At 39.0% G+C, this 16,884-nt stretch overlaps 1 protein-coding gene and 1 pseudogene across 1 annotated transcript in view; both read left to right on the forward strand.

The window, feature by feature from the left end:
* The first annotated feature begins 295 nt into the window (after nucleotides 1-295).
* On the forward strand, nucleotides 296-2,312 carry LOC100774054 (annotated as a pseudogene).
* A 3,963-nt stretch (nucleotides 2,313-6,275) lies between these two features.
* The window catches only part of Oprm1 (opioid receptor mu 1), a 51,706-nt gene continuing 41,097 nt past the window's right edge, over nucleotides 6,276-16,884 (forward strand). Inside the window, exon 1 of the mRNA XM_035440418.1 lies at nucleotides 6,276-6,651. Within this exon, the coding sequence (XP_035296309.1) occupies nucleotides 6,368-6,651 (284 nt within the window). The 5' untranslated portion in view covers nucleotides 6,276-6,367. The remainder of the gene's footprint in view (nucleotides 6,652-16,884) is intronic.

Raw genomic sequence — 16,884 nt, forward strand, 5'->3', positions numbered from 1 at the left:
GTTATGTTCGGTTTGGTTTGGTTGGGTTGGGTTGGGTTGGGTTGGGTTGGGTTGGGTTTGGTTTGGTTTTTTCGAGACAGGGTTTCTCTATGACTGAGGAGGCTGTCCTGGAACTAGCTCTTGTAGATCAGGCTAGACTCGAACTCACAGGGATCTGCCCGCCTCTGCCTCCCGAGTGCTAGGATTAAAGGCGTGCGCCACCACCTCCCTGCAAACAGAAGTTTCTTGAGTGCTCAATAATTTTTAAGTGAGACTGATAAGAATAACTACGGCATTCAATTCACAACGGCGCCTAGGCGCGCACATTACGAGATGGCAGAGTCCGGGAAATGCTCTGCAGGCCAGGCTGGGAGGAACACTTTGCCGGTGCCACCGGACCTGCAGCTGCCCCCGACCAAGAGAGACCAGCCGGCCTTCAGAGAACAAAGAAAACAAAAACTCAAGGAATATCTGTTAATACGAAAAACAATGTTTTTATACAAACAAGAAAATCAGATATCCAGACTAATTAATTTTTTAAACTAATAGAGAACAGAAAGTGATGATATCTGAAGATCAGGCCCAAGAACAGAAGAAAGTTCTGAAACTCAAAACAGAAATGCCTGATAAAGAAAATATTGGAAACATGATTGAAAAAAAACGGCATTCCATTAAAAGCTGATGAAGCAACCAGTTCAAAAATACACTACTTGAAGGATAATATTCAAGCTGTGCAGTTATTATCAACTAGAGATGATTTCCAAGGTCAGACTATGACATCAGACCAGGCATGTCACCTTAAAGACAATAAAAAGATGCAAGCAACTGCAGAAAAGCCCAAACAGGATGACAACATACCTAAAAAATGAGTGCTTGGTTATTATTGTGGCCAGGTTGTTCAGTCTAAGATTAATTCATTTAGAAAGGTTCCGAATATCAAAGGTGAGAGTCCTTCAGCAACCAAGAAACTTCCCCCTACTGTGTCTAAAGCCACAAAGGCTAAGTCTGCACCTGTAAACACCATCGGTATAAGAGCCTCAAGTGTGACTGCTACCACCAAGTTTGTAAACACTAAGTCTGTGAGCACTGCGTCCAAGAACACACTTGTGCGACCACCTATTAGAAGCCTCCACAATAATACCATCAGAAAAGCACCTCTTGGAAAAGAATTACAAGGGTCAGAACTTTTGTCAATACCCGACCTTCTCCGAACACAAAAAGAGATAAGGCACCATCAAGAAGTATAACATCTGAAAGTGCATCCAGGACTCATTTGTCTAATACCAGGCTGATAGAAAAGTCAGAAAATATGGACCGATGCAGATACACAGTAGCAGGAGCAACTATTCCTAGATAGTTCAGCCCAACAAAACCACAGAAGAGAAAAAAGCTCCAGTGACTGAGCGGAGAACTGGCAAAGGAAAAGGACTAAAAAGGCCTCCTAACTTAATAGCTAATCAGTCTGAGACAAGGGGACAAAAGTAAAACCCAGTTGGGTCCTTTTGGACTACCATGGCAGAAGAAGACGAACAGAGATTATTTACTGAAAAAGTAAACAAGACAATTTCTGAATGCCTGAACCTGATCAATAAGAAGGGATGCCCAAAAGAAGAAATTGTAGACACATTGAATGACCTGATTCGTAATATTCCAGATGCCAAAAATTTGTTAAGTATTGGATATGTCTTGTTCGTACTGAACCAGTCACAAGTCCTAATGAAAATATTATCTCAGTCTATGAGAAGGCCATTCTGGCAGGGGCTCAGCCTATTGAAGAGATGCAACATATAATCATAGATATTCTAACAATGAAGAGTCAAGAAAAAGTTAATTTGGGAGAAAATATTGAGGAGGGTCATGCAACCAAGGGACATACCCAGGAAGTCAAAATTGAAGAAACAAGTGTCAATCTAGAACCAGTAAATTCAGGAGAGGAGCATGAGGATCAGAGGAATGGTAAAGTTTATGAAAACAACCAAGACAAAGAAACAAAAGATCCAGCCGGAGATTTTATAACCCCTGATTCAAAAACTGAAGCAGGTTGCCTAATTAGATATAATGTATCTTCTACTCCATGCTTTCAAAGTATGAAAAAGAAGATGCAACATGGTAATAATTCTACAGTTAAAGAGCTAAAGTTTCTCACACCAGTGAGGCCTTCTCGGCGCATTCAAGAAAAGACTTTACAACTGCTGGATATGTTAAAAGACCAGGACCCTTGTGTATCTTCACTGGGACAGTTGTCTGAGTTGGGAGAGGATGCTTTTGTTTGCCGTCCTAATGCAGCACTGTGCCCTCTGTTCGATGAGACTGACACAGTGGAAGAGAAATAGTGCTGCTGAGAAAGGAGGGGTGTTATATTATTCCTGTGGTGGTTTGTCATGTACAACTTTATGTAGGTCTGACATTGTCCCTGCACCTATGTACAATACAGTGAACTTCACTAGTTTGTTTATTGGTTTTAAAATAGGTTAGCTTCTTCAATTTGCTAATAGGAATGAAGCACAATTTTAAAGTGTAGTCTATATAAATTTATATTTTACATTGACTTTGTACCTAATATGTTTATAATAAAATAAATATCTGTAAAAAAGAATAACTACAGTTTCAGAATAAAATAAGATACTATAACCCCCCATAGGCAGAAACTGAAAACTAAAACCTAATTTAAAAAAAAAAAATGAGCTTCCAGACTTGAAAAAAGGCACATAGACCTGTGAATTAATTACTTAAGCTAGTTGTTTACAATAATGATTTGAAAGGCTGTCAGCTAAACTGTTATTAGAACATCCAGGCCCCTTAAAAGATAAAAACTCTTAAGGATAAATTTGTGCCATTAAGTATCCTGTGATATCTCCAAGAATTCTTCTTGACAATGAACTTGAAGACAAAGGGCATGCCCTTTTAAATACATGGAATCTTGGAAAACTGCTTTGTAGTTGATTCTCACTCTTTCATCTTACACAAGAGGAACCAATTAACAGGAAGCATAAAGAATGTAAGTCTCAAGAAAATGGACAGTAGAGTCTGCATTTGGGGCTACTTTTTAAATTTTAGAGTTCAGGGATTTTACTAATTCTGCTTCAAGTATCCTCTTAGATTTATCACATGGAAATTGGTGAGGAGTTTTTATTTTTAATTTACCTTTTTATTTTTTAAACTCTAAACCAAGGCATCTTACTCTGTTTGATTGAAGGGTCATACAGTATTCCAGTAGTCTAAAATAATATTGTAACAAAACTCAACTGCCTTCTTATTAAGTGCACACATTTAAATGTTAGTTGTAAGAAACAGCTACAAAGCACATTACGGTTCTCCTGATGAAGCCCTATATGAGCTTCCTTTTCTGAGCTTCTAACCACTGTAATTAGTCTATATGTAGAATTTATGATTTTGGCTTTCATTAACAGCTCTTAATCATGTGTTCCATTAACAACCACTCTCAAAAACAATCATGACTAAACTGTTAAAATGAGTGTACATTGATGGCCATCATATGAATGCCTAAAGCCAATAGACACTGAAATCAAAGAAAGAGAAACAACTCTTAGCTCATTGCCAGATCCATCCATATGGTGATTAAATGCAGTTCTTTGAAGCAAACAATTTCATGAAAAGTAGTATTTTTATATGAGTTTTATTATGTAAATTAAATCTAGACCAGTAGGTATTAAATTATCCTTGATTCAAATGGAAAATCAAGATTCAGCAAGAAACATCAGTGAAAAGGCAGATATTCCCACAGACAATATACTACAGCTCTAGGAAATTAAAGGACTCATGGGTAATCTGGCTTTTATAAAATAATGAGGATTTCAGTTTGCTGAGTCATTTTGAATTATCTGCCTCTGTTTATGGGAGATTTAAGCTTCCATGAAGACCTTCAAATCACTCAGTAAGAAAATGAGCAATAACTAAGAAATAACAAAGAAATAGTGGGAATTGAGCTTGGGGTCCTTCCATAGTCTATTGAGTGGTATGAAATTATTAATTCTGTATAACTTTTCAATAGACCTTTCAAGGCTAATTTAATGCTTGTATTTTGACATAAATTTCATTTGTCTGTGTTTTCTCAAAGTTTGTGTTGAATGAATAGGACATACAGGAAATGGATAGGAAGATAGATAGATAGATAGATAGATAGATAGATAGATAGATAGATAGATAGATGAAGATATGAAATAGTGTTCAGGAAATGTTGCATTTGGAGTAATCTAAAGATGATAATTACTCTCTGTGAAGCATGAGAAACAAAACTAGAAGGAAAATTTTGATCTCAGATGAGAACATATGGTTGAATAAAGTTCAGGTTCATTTTTCCTAGATTTACTTGATATATATATATATATATATATATATATATATATATATATAATATATTTAGATTTACTTGATATATATATATATATATATATATATATATATATATATATCATTCTGCCTCCAGGTATGCCTGCAGGCCATAAGAGGGTACCAGATCTTATTATAGGTGGTTGTGAGGAACTGTATGATTGCTGGTAATTGAACTCAGGACCTCTGGAAGAACAGCCAGTACTCTTAACCTCTGAGCCATCTCTCCAGCCCTAGAAATAAAGTTCAGGCTCTTACACTGAAAAGAAAACTATGACTCAATTAGGTAAAGAAACATATTCAAATTCATACTGCTAGAGATGACAGGACTATATCACAAAACAATCTGACAGCAAAGGCAGCAATAACTGCCATGTGCTGACTCGTCTTTCCCATGAAGGGAGTGAGGTTGATTCTGTGCATCCTCGGGAGACTGATGAATGAGCAGCACACAGATTTCAGCTCAGCCAAGTGAACTGACACATTTATTCCTAGGAGAATGTATTTAAAGGCATTTTAGCAGCCACTGGGAACCCTTATCTACATTATTGCTGAAATTACACCCTTTAATGGAAAAGGGTAAAAATAATACTGAACATTGGCCAAAAGTCTATGATTAATACTTGAGCTGTGAGTTATCTGTTTTCAAGATGAATGTCTAAAAGTAAAATTGGAATTACGTGTTCCTTCTAAGCTTGCTTTCCACAGTCTGTGAGAATACTGTTAAACTTTCCACAATTAATCAAAGTTTATAAGTTAAAACTGTGGGTATGCACAAGCATATGCATGCACAGAGATAAAAAGAAGAAGAAAGCACACTACTGTTAACTTTAAAATTGTATTGGTTTGGAAGCACTTGTGAACTTAGACATAAGATTGAATTTTGTTTTAATGCATTCTTGTTCCTCAAGAGTCTTGTTTGGGCTATGTCACTCTCAAAGGAGCCGTATGGATCTTTTTGGAATCTCTACAGTAAGAAGAATAAAATTGTGCAATTTCTGCCTGACTCAATAGCCTGCACCCCAGAAGTTCGTGACCAGGAATTAAGTGTAAAAGCTAAAGGATTACTCTTTCTAAGCAGGTCCATGAGAGTGGAACTAGGAGAGGCAGTGTGATCTTTAGTGTATTTTACTGGATAGTGCCCCTCCTCTCTCATTTCTGTAATGTTTTCTTGTGCTTCCTCTTTACTGGGACAAATTCAGATGCAAATGGACCATCTAGTCCAAGATACATTTAGAGAATGGGAGAACAAGAAATAGGCTTCCTTTACAATTTTTTTTTCTTTTTCAGAGGAAAACCATTGTTGATTTGAATGAATTTGTCTGGTTGAAAAGTTGAAGTTATATTTTTTTGCTTCAGATATGGGGATCTAAGTAAAGAAGAACAACAACAACAAATAATTTGGGTCTTCAGCCCCAAATTATTGCTCTGGGGAGTTGAGTGGGGGAGAATATTGGGGTTTAAGAGTCACTGAGATCATAACTGATCAATGACTTTCCTGACTGATTAGAGAAGAAAAACAGCGCTGAAAAAATAGTCATTGAAACCCTCTACCTTATGTATTCTTGTTGCAAAAAAACTTAACCGTCTCTCTTCCCACCCTTCTCTGCCACGTCCGTTTTTACCCCTCCTACCCCACTTTACACTCGTTTTGCTTGGAAGTGCGTGGAGACAAGGAGACTGACTCTGAGTTGCTTTGCGCAAAATCCACCCTTTCTCTCTCCTCCCTCCTCTCCAGCCTCTGGATCCCTCACAGTGTGCTCCCTCCCTTCCACCCAGTGAGCAGTGCTTTGGGATGCTAAAGACTGCTTCTTCTACTTCTGAGGTGGGAGGGGGCTACAAGCAGAGGAGAATATCAGACGCTCAGGCGTTCCCTTCTGGCTGACGCTCTTCTCTGGTTCCGCCAGGGCTTGTCTGTGTAAGAAACTGACGGAGCTGAGGCAGCCGGGAGAGGAAGAGGCTGGGGATCCTGAAACCCAAAAAGTCTTGGAGCTCTCAGTTACTACCCACATCGAGCCCGCCACAGGCCTTCAGCACCATGGACAGCCGCAGCGGTCCTGGAAACACCAGCGACTGTTCTGACCCCTTGGCTCCCGCAAGTTGCTCCCCAGCACCTGCCTCCTGGCTCAACTTGTCCCATGTAGATGGCAACCAGTCCGACCTATGCGGTCTGAACCGCACCGGGCTTGGCGGGAGCGACAGCCTGTGCTCTTCGGCTGGCAGTCCTTCCATGATCACTGCAATAACCATCATGGCCCTTTATTCTATCGTGTGCGTAGTGGGCCTCTTCGGAAACTTCCTGGTCATGTATGTGATTGTCAGGTAAGGAATGCCCTGAGCGCCCAAGCTCCGCAAAGGGGAGGGGGTGAGAAGTAGACAAAGTCTGTTACAGAAAAGAAAGCAGGATACAAAGAGGGGGTGACTTGGATAGAGCACTTTCTGTTTGTGTGTGAAATTTTACTGTTCTGGGTTTTTCTCCCTCCCTTGATAAAGCAGTGTTCAAAATCCCAAAACGAAGAAGTTTCTTTGGGCAGAGCTTTTAAGATATGGGTGTGGGTGAGGGGGGCTGCATTTTAGATTCCCTTCTTATTCTAAGCTAAGAGGGTCTTTGAAGCATGTCTTAACAGTCAGTCATCCCTCTGCATGAGCTATAAGAAGAGTGAGCTGTGAAAAGCGAGAGGAAAAATCTGGTTAGCTTTCCATAACTGAAGGGCAGAGGCTTCTTAGTAGGTTAAAGAAATGAACTCACTAACTTTCTTAGCAGGTTTAGGCTGGACCACAGCCCCAACCATTCTCTGTGCTTGGGGAGTCCTTAACTTACTCTTCTTCCATCCTGAGGCTGCCCCATGAAGGAGCTTTCATGGCATCTTTCCAGGGCAGGGTGGCTTGGATGTAGCATGTCTACTGTTGTGATGTTTAACCCAGTTTGCACTTTCTTCCTGCAGATCTGCTCAGGGATCCCAGGTGGCATCTGGGTAGCTCAGGGCATCTACAAGGCATAACCATTTTTCAGTGCTTGCAAACGTGAGAGTCAATTAGGGATTATAATATCAGCAACATTGTGTATTATTGGGAGTTGTTCAGGATGGTCTGGAGGGGAAAGTGTCTCTACCTTACTTCCAAAAGAGTTTGAGGTCGACTTTCTGTTGGTTGGGGTGTTCTGGATGAATTTGGCAAAGACTGAGCAGGGTCTCAGTACTGAGAGTGATGTTGAGTGTGGTGTCATTGAGTCACATGTTCAGATTCTGCCTGTTAGTGTGGAATACTCATTAATGCACTTTTGGTAAAGTAGATAGACACCTCAGCATGTTAAAGATGGCTCCTGATTTGAGTCCTTCTTCTCAGTGGGGTTATGTGGCATCATGAGCATGGCACTGTTCAGGTTTAGTTACAATATTTGCTTCACCTATTCAGCACACATGTCACAGCTTCCAAGTCATTGAAAGATCATTTCCCTCATTATGCCTTTGTTCCCAAGGTACTGCAAATTGCTTGTCTGATTTCTTTAATTAATGATTGTTTAAAATAAAACTGATTTCTCTGTTCTTTGGGTGAGGAATATGTCTCTGAGAAAAGAGCACCATCTATTGAGAGAAAGGCTAACAGCAGAAGGAAAAATACAGGAAGGAGATCAATAGGAAATATATGCTTTAAAGCATTTAATTGCTGTATTTCAGCACAGAGATAGACTCAAATGAAAGAGTAAAATCAGACTCGTTCCACAGGTAAGGCTGAAATTTAAATATGGCTTTCAATAAGGAAGATACGTTGTTCATTGTTCCTGGAGAAAAAAAGAATCACAGAATCATAAAATGGAAGAACAAGAATGGACTGGGGGTTATCTATGCTAGGACAAGTGAAGCAATACAAACAAAATCAATTGTTTATCCAAGAAAAGATATTCATTAGTTCAACACCCCTGCATGTCACCTAGCTCACATAATTTTCTGCTTATTAGGATAGAAATTGATTACTTGAGTTAATTCTGTTGCTAGATCATCAGAGAAATCATGGTTTACAGTAGTAATACTGAAATAACAAAATACCCCAAATTTATGGGTGGGTTCCTGGGTTTAAAATGAGTGAAACAATTGCCAAAGCATCCAAGAATCTTTTCTCCTTATTAGTCCACATCATCTTCCTCTTTTTTATCCCCTCTGATTTCTATTTTCTATAAAGAGATCCAGTAGCACAGGAGCCAGCCAAGGCAGACAGTTTGGTCTTTTCCCAGGACTGAGGAGGCTGCTGGCTGGGTAGATTCATTTCAAAGGCATTACCTCTCACTTGTTCACTTGGAGACACATGGTGACTCTGTCTTTCACTGAGAACATGGCATTATGCTTTATTCTTTGTACTGAAAGTTCTGACAAAAGCAGTTCAATTTGAAAGGTCAACCCAAACACCCACCTGTGGCAGAACAGGTGCTTAATTCCAAGGGCAGATAGCCTCTGGGAATAAGAATGTGAAACAGAAAAATAGGCAGTTCATTGACAGATGAAGTGCTGGTGAAGCATCTGTGAGTTGAAGAAACTGTGCCTAGTTGGCTGAGCATATTTAACTGGCTGTCTGGAGGTTGTAGTGTCCCAGATAATCTCAGGGACTTTGTCACTCTGTTACAAAAGTACAATGATGAGTCCTTGAAGTAGTGAGAGGGCCTCACTAATATCCACCTGTTTGAAACAACAAACACAATTAAGTAGTCAAATAACTACAGCTGCTAGAGGGATGAAGGTAGTATCTTCGAGAATAGCATAGTATGTTGAGGGAACCATTGATAGCTATAACAAAAACAGCAAGAAAAAATAACTGTAATCCCAATGATATGATTAACGTCTCTTTTCTCAGGACCAGCCCCATTATCCCTTCCACAACAGCATAAATGAGCAAACCTTAAGTAGGATTCTGATAAGGTTCTGTTCTAAGGATTGTAAGAAATAAATAAGAATTCTGTCCTAGATCAAAGATGTGAAACACAAGCATGACTCCGTAGAAATATCATAGGTAACCATCACCTAAGAAGACTTTTGGCTTTAAGATGGGCAAAACTGCTTTGTTCATATATATAATTTTCTCCAAAGAGGAATCAGTATTGTGGATTGATACCAGCAATTCACAGTTCACATACACACAGAGATGTGCATATATGTGCATAAATATACACATACACATAAATATATACATACAACTCCATCATCTTTGAATTGAGGCTAGATTGCTACTGTCACTATGGGAATAAAAAAGTAAAGAGGAAATGAGTACAGAGGTTTTCATCTTTCATCATGGTGTATTCTGCAAAATTTCCATGACTACCATAGTATTGTTGTGAGCTCTAGTTGAGAAAGTTCATCAACAAATCAATACATAAACCTGTTTCATGTGTGTTTCTATTTAAGGGTGTCCTGTTTAATATACATTACCAATCAGTTTCCACTGAACTCACAGTCCATTGTGCATGTATGAAGTCATGTTTACATGAAGTCTAACATGCATGCTTTCTATAGAAGGCACTTAATACTTTCCCTGTGTTTGAATCCTAGACAGCATTTTGTACCTATACAGGAGGACATTTCAAACAGCAACGTTGTGATGGCTGGTGAAGACTAGGAAGGTCTCAGAGAACAAACCGGTGCCTCTATCTAGTGCCTCCCACTTCCTGTCATGATCAGAGAAATAATTCACAGAGGAAAAAAAGCAAAGACTTAGAGTAAGGAGGAAATTTCCTTACAGAGCAAAAGTAAACCCCCAAGAGGAAGGAAGAGCTTCTTGGGAGACTGTAGCAGCACCACTCAGTCTTATAGAAAACATTTATAGAGGAGAGAATTATTCATGAAATAAGGTGAGGGATTCCAGAAAAGGGGTGGGATTTTCCTGGAACACTTTTCTATCCTTATATGGAGTTTGGGGGTGTGTCATTATAGCATCAGATGCATAATTGGAACATCCAATTCTGGAAGGCTACCAATAAAGTACCATACTGAAGCGTAGCCCAGTTAGTGGGCGACTTGGCCAGTTGTGTTGGTCGCAGCCAGTTTGGATAGTCTGTTTTTACTGTTTGAGCAAGCCCATCACACCCAGCTCTATCACGCAGCTCTGTGGTTGCTTTGCCTCCAGCCACCATGCAGTATGCCTCTCTGTTCCCTCTACCTAGCTAGCTTACTTCAGACTCATAAACAAAACCTCCTAAGAAACAAATGAGGCAAAGCCTGCCCTTCAGAAGGGACACTGGCTCACAGTATGAGAACCCAGAGGCAGAGCATCACCTTCTTTAGAGTCACATGGGAATTTATAAACAGGGCCCTTCAAGTAATGCACAGTTCTATACAAACCCACACAAGCCCTAGAGTGAGTGGATGCAAAAGCCCACAAGTACGTTTTGTAAGGCCAAATAATTTCAGTTACATCTCCTCTACAGTTTCCTCCTGGAATAAGGATTGATGACAAACAGCAATCTTCAAAGAAATAGTGCCAACTCTTGGTATCCAAAGGGGATTTGGCCCTAGGACTCCCGTAAATACCAAGTGCAGAAGCTCCAAGTCTTTGTGTTAAATGGTCCATTATTTGCCTTCAACTTTGATTTCTGAAATCATATCTTGATTGCTTATCATCTTAACATAATGGAAATGCTGTGCAAATTGATAGCATGCTGCACTTTTCAGGGAATAACAACAAGAAAAGAAATCTGTGCCTGTTGAGCACAAAATCTCCCAAACACTTTTGAACTGCAGTTGCTTAAGTCTACAGATGCTGGATTCTCTGGTATTCGGAAGTGACTCAAATAAGAAGAGGCAAGCTCACCACATAAAGATGAGTTCCACACTCTGAGCATACACTACCATCAAATGGAACAGCATGACAGCAAGGTGAATACCCATAGTTCCCTCATCACTTCAGTACCAGATATCTAGGTGCACCACACACACTCAAAAACAGACATGGCATATTTTATTTTATATTGGAGTTAAACTGTCAAACTTAAATTGATTTCCATATATTTCTAAAGACAGTGGGTTAAGTAAAATTAGGATTGGGTGGTGGAAACATAGAATGTCTAGAGAACATAATTTAGGATTCAGTTCCATTGTCTAAATTCTCACCTTTCATTTCCAAAGCAGTTCTAAAATAAAGGGGGCAATTACCTAATAAATAGTAACTGGTCTATAGCTACACCATCACAATGATTTGATACCTACATTTAGAAAATTTCAGAAGCCATTTTAAGCAACAAAATCTTTATTCTAGTTTTTAATGGTCCACTTATCAGGGCTCTGCCTACAACTTAATAACTCCAGATCTGTAAATCTGTCTGTTCTCTCCAATACTGAAGATGGTAGGAATGTACAATCAGCTACAGATTCAATCTGGAACGTTAAGACATATTTTGATACCCTGAATGTTTTCATTAGCTAAAGTAAAATTTGAGTTTAAACTACTCCAAGCATGGTCCACCTCACTTCGGAGCACTCAGATGCACACAGGACTTCTGCCCATGGTATGAAGAGTGGATAGCCACCTTTTTTTTTGAGCATTTCTTATAAAAGGCTAGGAAGTAAATGCTTTGTCCAACCAAATGATCCCTGTTCTAATGACTGAGCTCTGTGATCATAGCTTAGAAAAAGCCATAGACATCGTTTTGCAAATAAGTGGAAACAATTCTGTCTGAATAAAACTTCATATGCACACTGAAGTTTGAACTTCTGTATTGGATTCATGTATTTAATTTTTTCTTTTGATTTATTTTTCAACCACTTAGAAATCAACAAAATCACTCTTTGTTAACAAATCACAGAAAGAAGTGGTAAGTTAGATTTGGTCCACAAGATCTCATTAGTCAAAGGCTGTTGAGAAGGTACAAAATTTTATATTCAGGCAATGACCATATTCATAATAGATATAAAGAATTTTGCCAAAATAACATATTTTAAGCTCAGAATATAGTAGAAGTAAGAAGTCAATACCCACAGCAAAACTGGCACAGATGGTGGTGGCATTGCCTTTCCCAAATTGATGCTAATGTTGGGTTCTAGTAGTAGACACACAGGATTGCCTCTATTTCTCCCCAGACTTCCATCTCTCCATTGTTCCAAATGATTACCAACATTCCTGACCACCCTTCACCAGTGATTAAGGGTGAGTGCTAAGAAAAGATATTTCTGAAAGATACTATCTCTTAAAAATTCTTTGTGCTCATCTTGATTCCAGGCAATTTTCTAGGCTTTTGCACAGCATTTTCACCTTCAAACACTTGGAGGACTTTGGGACTAACTGAAATTGCCATGGGTGAATTCATATTCATTTCTTAGCGCAGATGAAATCTATCCTCAAAGCCATGTATGCCTGCATACCAGCCATGCTAAACCCACCTTGCACAGCCTAATGGTGATTGACAGCTTCTGGGTGTCACCCTGGTTTCTAAAAATTGATTTATTTCATTATTAATAAATATTTAAGCCCTGCTCCCCCAAGATTTTTTATATATATTGTTCATACATAAGATGGGTTCATTATGACACTTTTTATAATGCATGTCAATCGTATGCCCCTTACCCTCTTCTGTTCCTTTCCCCACCCACTGATCACCTTCTTCCTGCCTGCTACCATTTTCATGTTTGTTTTATAGTGAACCATTTGGTGTCATTTGTGTTGCTCACAGAATTGACAATATTTTAGTGGCTACCCCACTGAAGAAAATGTTTCCCCCTCCCTCATCAACCAATAACTGCTTTTAGTTCCTCTAGGAAGGGTGGGGCCCCATGAGCCTATCAACATCTTTATGACATTTGAAATACAAAAACTATTTTTTTCTTTCTGGCTTATGTAACACAGTTGCATTTTAAAGTTTGATTACTATAGTTCTCAAAAGTTGTTTTGAATACTGTCACTTCCATCTTTCCAGCTGACTGAGAGGGACCGTTAGAGGAATCCCAGGGGTCCTGAAGCTATGGGAGATCCCTGACTTCTGTCCACAGCTTTTTCAATGGCTTTGTGTACATTGTTTGAAATCCCCTTCCTACCTCATTCTGTACCTTGATAAAGTTTCATCCACCTACATCTAAATGATTGATCTTCTAATCAGTCTTGCCCAGTCAACACCTCCTTGTGGGTACCACAGTTCTTTAGCTTAGTCAGATGACTACCAGATTTGTTGATTGCTTCCAAATGTCTTCACCCCCACATGACACAGGCCATCATTACCAGTACAGTGATGTACACCCAGAGCCTTTACTTGCACTAGATCACAAGTTTTATCCGTTAAAATGTGTTTAGCTGTTGATTACCTTTTTAGCCTATAGAAACAAAGCGAAGTGTCACATGGGTGTCATTGTGGTCAATCTTCTTGTCCTTCACACTAACTCTTCCTCAAGGCATTGGGTGACTTCAAACCCACCTTGTTGGAGTGAAGAAGTTCTTCATTTGGTTCCCTGTTGATGAATCTTTTCATATTGCCTAATACATTTAGAAGGGGGTAATAAAAACAAAATCTTTGAACAAAATATGTCCATGAATTCAAAGACAGCTTGGGATGCATGATGAGTTCCAGGCCAGATGGAGAAACTGTCTCCAAAAATATCAAGCCAAGATTAGATAATTTGATAGTTAAATATTTTACTTTTAGATTTGTATGGTAATGAAAGGTGAGTCCTGACTCTCATTTACCTAAGACTTGTTCATCTGAGTCAGAAGAAATTACTTATACCCACAGTTCCGTCCACATGTAAGCTGTGGAAGTTTAGGCACTTACAGCTTCATCCCAGTGAAGAGTCACCCTGACTTTTGTATAATCAAAGTGAAATAGGTCAAAAGATGAAGTGCTTCCATGAGGTAGAGGAGGCTCTGTGACTCTACCTGTCTTTTTATTCCAAATGCCTGATAATGGATTTTTCCAAGACTTGAAAACAGTGTCTATCACCTGCCAAAATCAAGGCAGAAACCCCTACAAATAAAGAAAGCACTGAATGTGGTATGGAATAATACTCTTGAAGCACACGGTGCCCTCTCAGATTGAAGACTGTGAGGAACAGCAGAAAGATGGAAGGGACAGCTTTCTTTGTTTCTCGACATTCCTCCATTGAAACGCTGGGTTCCATGCCAGTGTAAGGCTGAACTTTCTGTGGGAAGATTAAATGTTAATTGAAAAATGTTGCCAGCAGTACAACCTGAACATCAGCACCTAATTGTGCTTGCCAAGAAGAATAAAGGAAATTATTACTGGCAGTATTTCATTTTTATTCATCCCCCATCATCTGTGGAAAGAAAAGCACATGGATTGAGTGAAATTAAATGCAAGGGTTTTTTTTTTCCTATGATGGGCTAAGGTTGCTAAAATAAGTGACTGTATTAAAAGCAGATGGCACTTTTAAAGAGCCTTCTAAGATATTTTTTCCTTCTGATGAAAAAAGATTAACTCCTTTGTACTATAAAACATATATCTAAGGATTAAAGTTGGTACCTTTAAATTGTGTGGATTTTAAAGTCCTCATTATATTGAATAATGGAATTCTCCCACAATGTAATTATAATCAGGAGGAGTTGCTTGAGACGGGCTCTCATGTAGCCCAGGCTAGCATCAAATTTTCTTTGTAATTCAAGGATGACCTTGAACTCCTCATCCTCCTGCTCCTCTCCCCCTCCTTCCCCACATACTGGTATTACGAATTTGTGTGGCCACACCAGGTAGAAATTTTTTACCAGACCATAGTGGTTTAAATAAGACTCTCTCCCACAGACTCAGATGTTTGAATACTTTGCCCCTGGTTGATGGAAATCTTCATGCATGTTCAAAAGGTTCAGTTTTGCTGAAGGAACCATGTTACTGAGGGTTGCCTTGAACCATTCCATTCTCTCTGTGGTCTGTGTCTGTGTCTGTGTCTGTGTCTGTGTCTGTGTCTGTGTCTGTGTCTGTGTCTGTGTCTGTGTCTGTGTCTGTGTCTGTGTCTGTGTCTGTGTCTCTCTCTCTCTCTCTCTCTCTCTCTCTCTCTCTCTCTCTCTCTCTCTCTCTCTCTCTCTTTGCTGTATCCTTGTGGCTTGATATGTGAGCTCTCAGCATCCTGCACCGGCTTCTATGCCTGCTACTTCCCCACAATGGTCTCTCTGGAACCGTAAGCCTCCAATAAACTTTTCCTTCTATAAGTTGCCTTGGTTATAGTGTTTTATCACAAAAAAGAAACTAAGACACAGAGTGATGTAAAGAAGATTAAACATAGTTGGTATGTTTATTGAGCACTAATTATGAACAAGCATTATCTTTTATTTACCAGATTTAGCTCAGGGTGGCCCTTATATGGCATCCTTCTTGCCAAAAGTGCAATCCACAGAAGAACCATTTTACCAGCACTGCTTTCTCAGCAACTTAAAAGTTACGAATAATAGCAGATGAAGCAAAGAATGAACATACCCTCTACATGCCTTTGTTTTTGAAGACCTTCAATTTGCATTTGACATAAAGACATGTCTCCTAAGGTATTAAAATCACTCTGACTATGGAGCAAGAACAAAACCAATATGTTCCAGTGCGCTTGTTAAATTTTCCCCCACATAGATTTTTTTTATTCTAAGTTGATACACAAAATACAATGTATTGATTAGCATTCTACTTGGAATAGACAAAGTCATAGAATTGAAGAACTAAAACATTTTGGAACAATAGTTGCTCAAACAAACCCTTTGAAATGGTCGTGTTTTTAGAAAAATTATGAATCAGGATGCATATTATCTTTATTATATATGAGTAGCATCTAGAACCCATGTAAGGACAAGCAAAAGTAGTCCTTTAGTAAATCATAAACATAAGCCCAGAATAATAAGCATAAACAAAACAGAACATGTGGTCCCTAGAAATCTGTCCTACAGAATAGTATCCATATTATTAAAACTGAATGCCATGGGTACCATCATCATTAGCATTGTCTCCATTATTAGCATTTTCTGGATGTTACAATGTCCTTGATTCCCTACTAGCTGTCCTAAACTACAGTACTATTTTAAACAATCCCAGACTTATATAAACAGATCAAGGAAAGTAGTAACACTTTCCAACCTTCACAGGTGATAAACTTATTAAGTCCAAATCTATCTGGCTAAAAAATTAGACCTAATATTTGAGTGAAATTCTATATGACACTTAACTTTTCAGTCTTTAAAGCTGCTGCATTCGACTGCATTGAAGATGGATGTGCGAACCAGCCATTGAGGGCTCCTTTGGATGCCTGCCTGGTATAGTCTCCTCATTTCTGTCTTCCCAGAATATTCCCTAAGTAATAACCTGTTGGTGACTATTCTGTTTCTGGTAGACCCAGCCTCACAGAAGTAAGAAACCAAGAAAGTAGGTGATCTGGCCCCTTACAAGTCTGGATCTGCAGGGTTTTCTTTATATCATCCTATGACATTTTCACTTAGCCTTTTTTCTCAGGCCAAGTGGGTCTAGCCTAGTTTTCTGAGTCTGTTTTCTTTCAGCTTGGGAAAAAAAGACTCCATTAATAATTTGTGGACTTTTACTTGCAAAAGCCCAATATGATCTGAAGATATTTCCATGCATTATCACTGCCAGTATTTCATATC

The sequence above is a fragment of the Cricetulus griseus genome, chromosome 2 (assembly GCF_003668045.3).
Source record: "Cricetulus griseus strain 17A/GY chromosome 2, alternate assembly CriGri-PICRH-1.0, whole genome shotgun sequence".
Lineage (NCBI taxonomy): Eukaryota > Metazoa > Chordata > Mammalia > Rodentia > Cricetidae > Cricetulus > Cricetulus griseus.